This window comes from Coffea eugenioides, chromosome 1, assembly GCF_003713205.1.
Source record: "Coffea eugenioides isolate CCC68of chromosome 1, Ceug_1.0, whole genome shotgun sequence".
Lineage (NCBI taxonomy): Eukaryota > Viridiplantae > Streptophyta > Magnoliopsida > Gentianales > Rubiaceae > Coffea > Coffea eugenioides.
In genome coordinates, this window is record NC_040035.1 from 51,749,339 (window position 1) to 51,759,968 (window position 10,630).

Genomic DNA, 10,630 nt, shown 5'->3' on the forward strand with positions numbered 1-10,630 from the left:
ATCAGACGAGCCGTCACAAATTATAGTACAAAACCAGAAAACACTTTCAGCTCCATTAAATTTTGAGCATTATATCATCAGGGAAAAAACAATCCAATTTGGAGATTCTTTGGCACAAAATAACCAGAGAGATTACGCCACCAAGTTGTCTTGAGAATGCATAATCTTTATCGATGCACTATTACTTCGTACCAGAAGCAAAAACTTTTTGACTCTAGTCGATTGAAAGTGAAGAGCTCCCGACAAAAATTATTATCCACAAACTTAAACTCAAAAAATTGCGGAGACGTACGGCACCAAAACTAAAAAGTTGCACTCAAAAGAAACATAAGAATCAGTTCATGCCTGTCAGGGAAGATCAATCTAGGAAAAGAATTAAATCACAATTCTCTAATTCAAATTTATTTTGCAGTTCATTCCCTTCTCCTTTTAATTATTCCATCTGCAGCATGCCCTCGAAATTGGAAACAGAAAAGGAACAGTATCTCATTAGAAATGTATTTAAATGGACAGTAAAAGCTGCCGACACTTTTAGTATTGTGCAGGCTCATGCCCTCCCCCGCAACCTCCCCCCCCCCCTGCCGCGCAAAAAAAAAAAAAAAAAAAAAAAAAAAAAAACACCGCCCAACAAAACAAAATGAAAAAGGAAAGAAAGAAAGGACCCCAACCAAATTAGAGTTACTTGGATCCACTACTCGCAGAACTACTCCTAAATACCATTAACATTTCGCAATTATTCAGTCAACGTGTTGAACAAAGTTCAAAGGAATGTGATTTCAAACGCCTACACCTCTCTCGATTCTGTACTGCACTTTCCAGCAGTATTTTTCCTTCAATCCCTACAGAACCATAAGTTTTTGGGTTTCTCATGCTAAAAAGCATTATAGAACAAGAGACGAAATATAATCTAGCATAACATACCTACACAAAAAAGATCAAGAATAAGCTCCGATCAAATTAAGATACTAGGCTTCAGAACAACCTTTTGTTTTTTGTCTGGATAAGTGCCTACGCCAGAACATTTGCTATTATGAGCACAAAAATTTAGTTCTAAACATGACCTCCAAAAAAAAAACCGAGGAATAAGCAATACATAGGATAAAAGAGACAAGAAGGAAGAGTAGCATTAGCTTCCTTACACAATATTTACAGAGCATTGGCAGTATAGCTACGCACCAGTATTTGTTTAACTGCTGCTATCAACAATCGGATATGATGAACAGGTATGAACATAAGGCACTGAAGAATAGACAACCAAATACCCTGCGGCAATTCTCAAGCTGTCAACAACACAGATATTAAGAAAAAATAAAGTGTCACAGAAACCTCATATACAGAGAGTTTAACCCTACAGATTAGTCTACCATCTAAGAGAGCCAAGCAAGGAATGAAAACACTTCACCTGCTATGAGTTCAAAATTTTGGAGGTGCACAAGATCTGCTCAACCAAGTCATCTAGTTGAAAATATTCTCATCTATCAATTAACCAGAAACCCAATTTAGTCACAACTTTATACAATTAAGAAAAATCTGCCAAGACGCTTCATGCTTACTCAATAATCCAAAACAGAGAAAATGAAAAAAAAAATTGATAAGAAATAAGCCAAACTTAAAACAATAAGTTCTCTCAAATGATTTACTTGAAATTTCAACACAGGCCACACAAGCAAATAATGATAAGATGTCTGATTGGTCACAGAACGACCATACATTAACAAGCATCAGTTCGTATAACAAGATGCTCCATATCCAGACCAGCAACCTACCCATAAAACAACAGAAACATATTCCCAGCAAAGGGAAGACAAATATTACCAGCAAATTTAGCAGGAAGTCAGCAAAAAGTTGGAACTCAAGACAATAGCTCAGGAAATCCTCATTAATCCATTCAGCTGCCAGGAGTAAAGACAGACTACATTAAATAGCTATCAATAATACAGTCAACCAAACACAGAAGTTCCAATAAAGTAAAAGGAGCCAAAAGAAGATTAAAATGCTCAAATAACAGCGAAATCTTCCAACGCATAAGAAATTTAATGGCCAATGCTCTTCTTAGCCCTAAGTGACTCGAGGGCCTTTTCTCGCAACTCAATCTCTAACTTTTTCTTATCGCTTTGATCATCATCAGAATGACCACCATGATTCCTTTCAGCATCTGAAGGTGAAGAAATAGCATCTTTTGATTTCAGCTTATGCTTCTCTGCACGCCTTTCATCTTTTCTTCTACGACGCTCCTCCCGCCTCCGACGCCTATCCTCCTTTTTCAATTTTTTCTCCTCCTTCCTCTTTCTCTTAGCCTCTTTCCTTTCTTCTTCATAAGAATCATAACTTGATTCACTAGCCGACTCAGACCTTCGCCTCTCTGCCCTCCTTTTCTTTCTCTTATCTTTGACTCTAGCCCTGGTCCTATCACTCTCCTCAGAGTCAGAACCCACAGAAGCATTTTCATCATTGTGCTCAGCCTTTCTTGCCAACTTTGAAGCAGCTTCAAAATGGCGATCATTAATCTTAGTATCATTTGAATAAGATTGATTCTTTTCAACAGCTCTGTGTGTCTCTCCAACAGGTGATTGCTTCCCCTTATCACCATGCAATGCATCTTTAATCATTTGTGAATCTCGCTGAGCAGGTTTCTTTTGATGACCTTGAGATTTGTTTTCCCTATCAATTACATACCGATGAAATTAAGATCATATAAGGGTAGAAAGTAGCACAAAAACCTCAATGCAATGAAACTCACCTCTACAATATGTGATCTCTCTTATTAAACTCCATCCTACCAGGCCTACTGAGTGTTTTTAACATCACAATCAGAAATTGACAAAGGTAGAAGCCTAGGTAAAACTAAAATCAGTGAATTTTAGCAAAGTCTTTCACAATTGCCCAGCATAACTGGTTTATTAATCATCTGCACTCATTTCAGAACTATCATCATGATCTTTATTTTCTCTTGCTATTCTATGAGGATTTGGCCAATCAGAACAAGTCCTCTTATCTCTGTTTTCATCCAAAAGGCCTCTCTTAAAGCTTGGCCAGCAATAATAAGCAATACCTTCTCTTCTCAATAATAAAAGCTGTAGAAGAGTACTATGATGTGTACAGACCTTCTCTTCTCATTTAAATTTGGTTCCCTGTCAGCTTCTGAAGCAGGAGACCTGTTTGGTGAAGGAGACAGTCTTCTCACTTTTCTCTGTGAATTATTACGGTCCGAAGAGACACTTTGAGACTGACGTTCTGATGAGTTTGATCTATGACGATCATTAGTTGGGCGTTCAACCGTATTTCTTGGAGCAGCATGATGAACTGGAGAGTACTTCTCCCGACTTCTGCAGCAGTGAATTAAATATCAAATGATCATCCAAGAATAAATGCAAGAACACATTGATGAAGTACAATCATCGATTGATTACTGCATAAAACTTTCTGTGCAATCTTATTCCGCTCCCAAACTTTCCTCCAATATCGTCTAAACATTTAGCATCTCAACTTCCATAATTATTAGAATTGCCACCAAATCGCGAGTCAAAACTAAGACCGCAATTAATCGAATATGCCAAAAATGCAAAAAACAAGATAGTCTCCTGGACAAAATATTACTGATGTGTTAAGTTACCTCTTCCTTTCTCTAGGAGATTGCAAAGGTGATCTCCTCTGCCTTCTTGGTGATTTCCTCCTGATTGGTGAAGGAATGTTGCGACGAGGTGGGGGAGAACTCGATACTTGAGGTGAATCGGATTTATGACTCGCGGGAGTTGGAGATCTTCTTCGCCCCATGGGTGACCTACGCCCAACTGGAGAAGACAATACACGGTGAACTGGAGATGGAGACCTACGGCGAATTGGAGATGGAGACCTACGCCGAATTGGAGATGGAGACCTATGCCGAATTGGCAAAGGAGACCTACGCCGGATTGGAGATCGAGACCTGCGCATAACTGGAGAAGGAGACCTCCTTGGTGGTGTTGATGAAGATCGTCGATACTTCTGCCTCATGAGAGATGGTGACCCATATCTTGCAGGAGATAGTGAGTTTCGTCGAATGGGGGATGGTGATCTACGCCTTGCAGATGATGATCTATGTCTTAAAGGTGACCGGGACCTACCTCGAGGAGGAGATCGTCGAATTGGTGACCTTGGCCTACGCCAGATGGGTGACCTTGATCTACGCCGAAGAGGAGAGCGTGATCTGCGACGCAAAGGAGAACGCATTCTATAACGAGTAGGAGATGGAGACCTACGACGCAGTCGGGATGATGATCGTTGCCTATAATAAGATGATCTGCGCCTGGATGGAGTAAAAGAACGATGGGGTGAACGTCTCCCACGAGGAGTAAGAGATCGTCTAGGTGAAGAGCGGTAAACCATTTCTGATGAACTAGAGCGCCCTCTTCGCCTAGGAGAGGCAGATAAACTTGTTGACCTGCGTCTTCCACTAAAACAATATGTCAATTGTAGCACCATTTCACGCAGAAAAGAGAGAGGAAAAGCACAAAATATTCCTACTCGCAACATAATCAGTATGCACACAACAAATGGAATGAGATAATGACTCCCAAATCTAAGGAATCAAAGATCCATATTTGTTTAAAATTGAAAACATACCCTGAGTAACTTCTTGAATTGGAGAATGACTTGCTAATTGACCTTGACCGCCTCCCTCTGCAACCCAAAAAGGAAATTTACTCTAACATCATTGATCAACAGCAAAACAGTTTCATTTAAAAAGAGGGCACATGTTGAGTAATGAAATACCTAGTAGAAGGGGAATGATCAGCAGAATGTGGAGATCTAGAGGCCCTGTGCAGGTAGACAAATATTAGTCTTCACTGAGAGATGGGCACAGAAAAAATTGTAAACACACTTCAATTTTTCAGGAAGAGAGAGATGATGAAAACCATTGAAATTCAGAGCGCCACAAAATTTTAATCATAGAACTATGAGCAATGAGTAAACAGATGACCATCAGGATTGAAAAGTAGAGAAGAGAGATCAACAATGATAGATTTTTAAAGCTCAAGAACACTAGAAAACTCCCTCATAATCAAAACATAAAAAACTTAGGTTGACAAATCCCACAGTGACTGCTTTAAGCAGGTTTTAATCATAATCAAAACGTGGAAAACTGAGCTTGACAAATCTCCCGGTGACTGCTTTAAGCAGGTTTTAGTCTCTCTTATCAGAAAATCTCATTACAAGAAAACATCACATTTGGCATATTACATCCTGCCTAACAAATAGGAAGAAACAATTCGTGCTTGTCAATGTACTCCGAGACAAAAGTCAATGTACTCCGAGACAAAAAATGAACACGTCAAACACTCCGATAACGGACCCAGAAACCCCAAAAAGATACATAGATCGTGCATTTGAAATGTCACAAAGTACAAAGAACCATGGAGATGGTTGTTCAACATTTAAAATGAAGTGAATCAAATATCTAAAGGCGTCATTTTCAATTCTAACCTGCTTCGTCCTCGCGATCCATTCCTCTGCACAGACTCTTTCTCCCCAGTTAACATTCCACCCGACTGATGTTTTGAAGTGGGATGTACACCCATATCAGAATCTTTTGAGATATCATTGCCATGGTCCTACAGTAGTTTGAGGTAAAGGACATGAACCCAAATAATTGCAGAAGCAGCTGAATTCAGGGAAACACGAAGAAAGTTAAAAACAAAGAGTCAGCTCCACACAACTAACTCTTGCATGGAAAATAAAATACTTACCATCTTCTTAGTTCCCTCTTGCCCCAGTTCCTGACTTTCCTTCTCTTTCTTTCTCCGGATTTCATTTGCTATTCGATCAGACTCAGCCTGCAATATAACCCATAAAATCATTCATAACAGAAACCACGAAAAGCATCAGAATGGAAGTGAATTTTAAATTTAAGAAAAAAATGGGAAAGACCTTCTTCTTCCTAGTCTCTTCCTCCTTGGCATCCAAGAACTGCTGAGGGACACCACTTGCATTCTTTTGAGCACTCAAAAGTAATGACCACAGCTCCTTCATAAACTTGCCAGTATTTCTCTCCATAAAACCAGTAAGAGAAATCTGAACCTCCTTTCCATTAACCTCCTGCATCCAAATGGGCGATTGCACTTAAACCACATAATGATGATTAGCCTACAAAACATAATGAGTTGATAAAGTTCCACCAGATGTTGCAATCATATGAGTTCATAGAATTTGATACAGTAGCACAACTAAAACCAAAAGGCCACAGAAAGACCAAAAAGATTGATACAATCAGAAATTGCAGCCCCAAAATATCCAAGCAACACATCCATGCACATTACCATGTAATGGTCATATTTCTTTTTTCTCTTTTTTGGAAAGGAAATATGTTAAATTTCCAGAACAACTGAATTATGACCATCAGATGCTCAATAGTAGCATCTTTGAATAGAGAAAAGTATGACAATGGCAGTTACATACCTTCCCATCTAGAAGGCCATAAATAAAGTTAATAAGCACTTCATCTTCAAATCCAATAAGCTCGGTCACCCGAGTTGCTATCCACGGCCTCATCACATCCATCTTCACTTTCGTCATATCCACCTAAAGAAAAATTACACGTAACTTTAATAGAATAGGACTAAACTCAGCAGCCACAATATAGTCTAGAAACCACAGATGAAATCCAGTAAATCAGTTTTAGAGATACTCAATTTAGCCACAACCATCCTTATTTTCTTCACACTCACCTAAACACATGATCATCCAAAAAATGAAGTCCAAGTTAACGGAACATAAAACGAACCTAACCTCAAAAATGTTTAAGAGCTTTTATCACAACTAGCAATTCTAAGAATAAGATAAGCCCCAATAATTCAATACACAAACACGTAATTCAACTAGAAGTAAGAAGACGAACCAGGTGTTCCAATTCAGGAGCGAACTTCTGAGATTTCATCAGCTTAGCTTGCTTGTTCGAGAACCGAGTATCCTGATCGGCCGACGTGCCCTAAAATTTAAAACAACGAAAAAATCAGTAAAAAAAAAAGAGAAAGAAGATCTGATTCTTATCCAACAGAACTAGGTTACACTTCGTAATCAACAACTAACTGAATTTTCTAAAATTGATTGAGGAAGAAACAATTACCCGGAAAAAGCCGCCCGACATTGTCTAGGGTTTCTGCGCAAGGCTACTGCGGCGACGACTTCCGGATTCCTCTTAGTAGATGATGGATATGGTTTAGTAGGTACTACTTGAAACCAGAACGAGAACAGGAGAGAGCGTTTGGTAGCACGAGGATAAGGAACTCCTAGGACATGGTAGTAGGAGATGCTAACGGGAAGATTGCAGAGTAACTCTCCACGGCGCTATCCGCCGAATTGTGATATAGAACCGAAGGCCAAAAAAAAAAAGCGAGGGGAATCGTGATAGAGAGAATTCTACTAGGTAGAAGCTGAGGGAGGGAAGGAGAAGTAACACGGACGTGACTGCCCTAATTTTGACTGCACGTCAATATTTTCTTCCGTCAATTATTTTCTTTGGCATATGGGATGAGCCTTTTTAGCTGTTTTATGGGTTAAATCATTATAGGTTAAATTTTTTTCAAAATATTAAGCATATACTTTTTTAAAATTTTTAATATATATATTTATTATTCTGTACCACAATATATAAATATATTTAATATTATTTTGATTTGAAATATAACCCGTGTGTAGCACTGGTCAAAATACTAGTACTAGTACAGAAATTCCCATCTTTGCTTTGAATTTACACCAACCCCTCATTTCCTGCCGTATTTGCAAGACGAACTTCTTCACTCTTAATTTTGTAATGGTATTTATTTACATGAAGGATGATCATGTCATAAACTTAAACGCATTATGTGATCTATATAACATCTTATACTCCTCACATCAATATGTATTAAATTCAAGTTTTTTGCCTTAGCCTTGTACATTTAGCATGACTATTTGGTTGGATTTGATTGGAGAGGTCGGTGTAAATTCAAAAACAAAAAAAGGAATCTCCCTATGTAAGATAAACCTGAGCATAGCTTTATCTTTTGAAGTGCAAGGGTAAAAGCGTTGATTTAATACATAAATACTATAAAAAGTGTTGATTTAATATATAAAAGTTAAGGGCAATAATTGTCTAATAAATGTATAGGATGTAGATTTAGTATGTAGGGATATGGATTTAATCCCTCTCTATTTATTTTATGTAAATATACACATACATAAATATATACATACACATATATGCATGTGTATATACATACATGCATACAAATATGTGAGTGCACATATGTACACACACATGCAGGTAAAGGATGTCTTTAAAACTCATATTTTTGCATTTTCTGAGTTCTTACTCTGTTAAATTTTTAATTGAAGGACGAAAGAGGCAAAAATATAAAGTAGAGATAATTTCAGAAACCTCCCTTGAGATTTCTCACAGTCTCAGTCCCCTCCCCTGAGATTTTTAAAATATCAGAAACCTCCCCTAGAAGTAAGTAGCTAGTATTAAATCCAACCAAATTCAAAAAGACAAACAATAAAAAAATTGGGAGTTGGAGAGAGAAAACCGCCTAATATCACAAATGCCCTCAAGCCTTGCATTAGTGAGATAATTTCATATGAACAGCACACAAGCAATTTAACAAGAATGAAATTTTGGGGGAGGTTTATGAAATAGAAAATTAGCTTAGCATAATTTACCATACACAGAGAACAGCTATATCAACATAAACTACCAAAGAATAAAAATTTTCCAGTACAAAATTCTTAGAGATTAATATGAGTATGTGGATTAGAAAACTCTTGAATCCTCTATAATAAAGGTAAAAATCTTCACACATAGCTTAAAAATCTATGCTTCTCTTGCTCTAATTGAAGTGACTTCTTGCTCTTGCAATTTTCTATACCGTACATCAACCAGAGTAGACTGCCTGAATTTGGTGCCCTTTTTCTCATGACATTTTAAATATTATTTACACTTCTAAATTATCATTAAATTCAATTAATCATATTTATAACTATTTTAAGTAAATTTGTTCAAATAATTGTGAAATATCTGATAAATTGTGCGGATATTTAAGTAATTTTATCTATGAAAATGTAAGAAGTGGGATCTAATATTCTACCAAAGATGAAGGAGAAACCTCAATGGAGGTTTCTGAAATTTTCCCTATAAAGTGTATCTGGGAAAAAAGAATAAATCAAAACAACGAAGCTGGTCTCATCAAGTAACGTCGTCTGTTATCCTTTCATCTGCGGTGGTGATCTTGCACACCTATTTGTCGTATTCTGGATTATGTTGTTAACGTTGCTTCATGGATTATGTTTGTTAACGTTGCTTCAGGCTATGAATAACACACCAACACGAGTTTAATAAAATTTTTTGTCAAGTTTGTCTGCTACAAGTTTTTTAAAAACTTTAGTTATAGTAACCTAAAAAAACTTCTCAAAGTTTTTAAACTATATATTTCAAAATATTAAAAAAAAATACACTTCAAATTTTTTTTTAAAAAAAACTTCTATAGTAAGTTATAGTAAAGTTTTAAACAAATATAAAAAAAAACTCACCTTCCAAACGGGACATTAATACATACACTATTGGACTTTTTGGCAAACTATCGTGGTAATTAACTGTCAAGAAGGCTCTGATTTAATGGCTAAAATTGAAACATGTAAGGTTCTGAATTCTAATTCCGATGCTTTCTTTCAATTCCTTAAATCTCACCCCTCTTTTTATTAGAAAATATAAAAAAAAGCTGTAATTAACTATTAATTAGTATCTTTTTTGAATTATGATTCTTTTTAGTTTATGATTTAGCATAGCTTTTCAGAGTCAAAAAAGGAAAAAAACGTACTGCAAAACTTAGACCAATCAAATTATCAACCAAGAAACTCGTCTGAATCAGCCAAATGCCACATTGATATTTAAAAATACAATACCTCATAACATGGTGTTAAAAAGTGATAGCTTCCATTTTTTTTTTTTCAGATCATGTATGATGACTTATGCGAAAAATATTGACTATATGGAATATGCCAGTCATTCCTAAAATTAGATGCAATAGAATAAAAGATTTATTCTGATTTGACAAGATACAATTGGAAGCATGATTACGTGATATGAATAAGTTTAATAATCACAGCCAAGCGAGGCTTAACGCTCATTTGGTTCAAGGAAAGGATTAAGACTTTAAGTGGGAGATTAATCGTGTTGTAAGGATGGTGGATTGGATTTTTATAAAATTCTAATTGACAATGATGCGATGAACATAAAACTTTATATATATATATATATATATATATATATATTGGGATTTGCATAATTTGGATAGGTAAATTATTTCACATAATATTTCATTTGGATCATAAACACATTTTTCAAATCATGTTTTTAATATTTCTAACTATTTTTTATTTCACATACATCAAATCACAAAAAGTATTATAATAATTATTCCAAATAATATTCTATCCAAACACAGTGCTCTGAATATAAAATTAATATATGATGTTATCTCATTTTCACCAGCAATAACCCTAAACCCTGTATTGAACCAAACACAAATTTTGTACATCATGAAAAATCTAATTGGATTTATCTACTTAATCTCACTTAATCCAACATGACCCAATAATAGTAATAATAGCTTTGTCG

General features: G+C 36.1%; 1 protein-coding gene across 7 annotated transcripts; it reads right to left on the minus strand.

Annotated features, from left to right (window-relative positions):
- Nucleotides 1-934: 934 nt before the first annotated feature.
- LOC113780604 (serine/arginine repetitive matrix protein 1) lies at nucleotides 935-7,415 on the minus strand. Of its 7 annotated transcripts, none has more exons than XM_027326568.1 (14): nucleotides 7,103-7,415; nucleotides 6,875-6,964; nucleotides 6,436-6,558; nucleotides 5,908-6,075; nucleotides 5,727-5,813; nucleotides 5,464-5,591; nucleotides 4,753-4,797; nucleotides 4,603-4,659; nucleotides 3,614-4,432; nucleotides 3,105-3,326; nucleotides 1,816-2,661; nucleotides 1,403-1,475; nucleotides 1,140-1,263; nucleotides 935-996 (listed from the first exon to the last, which is right to left on the minus strand). In XM_027326568.1, exons 1-11 carry the CDS (start codon nucleotides 7,121-7,123, stop codon nucleotides 2,034-2,036), a joined length of 2,388 nt encoding a protein of 795 aa, XP_027182369.1. In that variant the 5' UTR covers nucleotides 7,124-7,415; the 3' UTR covers nucleotides 935-996; nucleotides 1,140-1,263; nucleotides 1,403-1,475; nucleotides 1,816-2,033. The 7 variants fall into 7 exon arrangements, with proteins under 7 accessions (XP_027182369.1, XP_027182435.1, XP_027182313.1 ...); XM_027326634.1 differs by having other exon boundaries at nucleotides 936-1,008; nucleotides 1,177-1,263; XM_027326512.1 differs by having other exon boundaries at nucleotides 936-1,008.
- Between the last annotated feature and the right edge of the window lie 3,215 nt (nucleotides 7,416-10,630).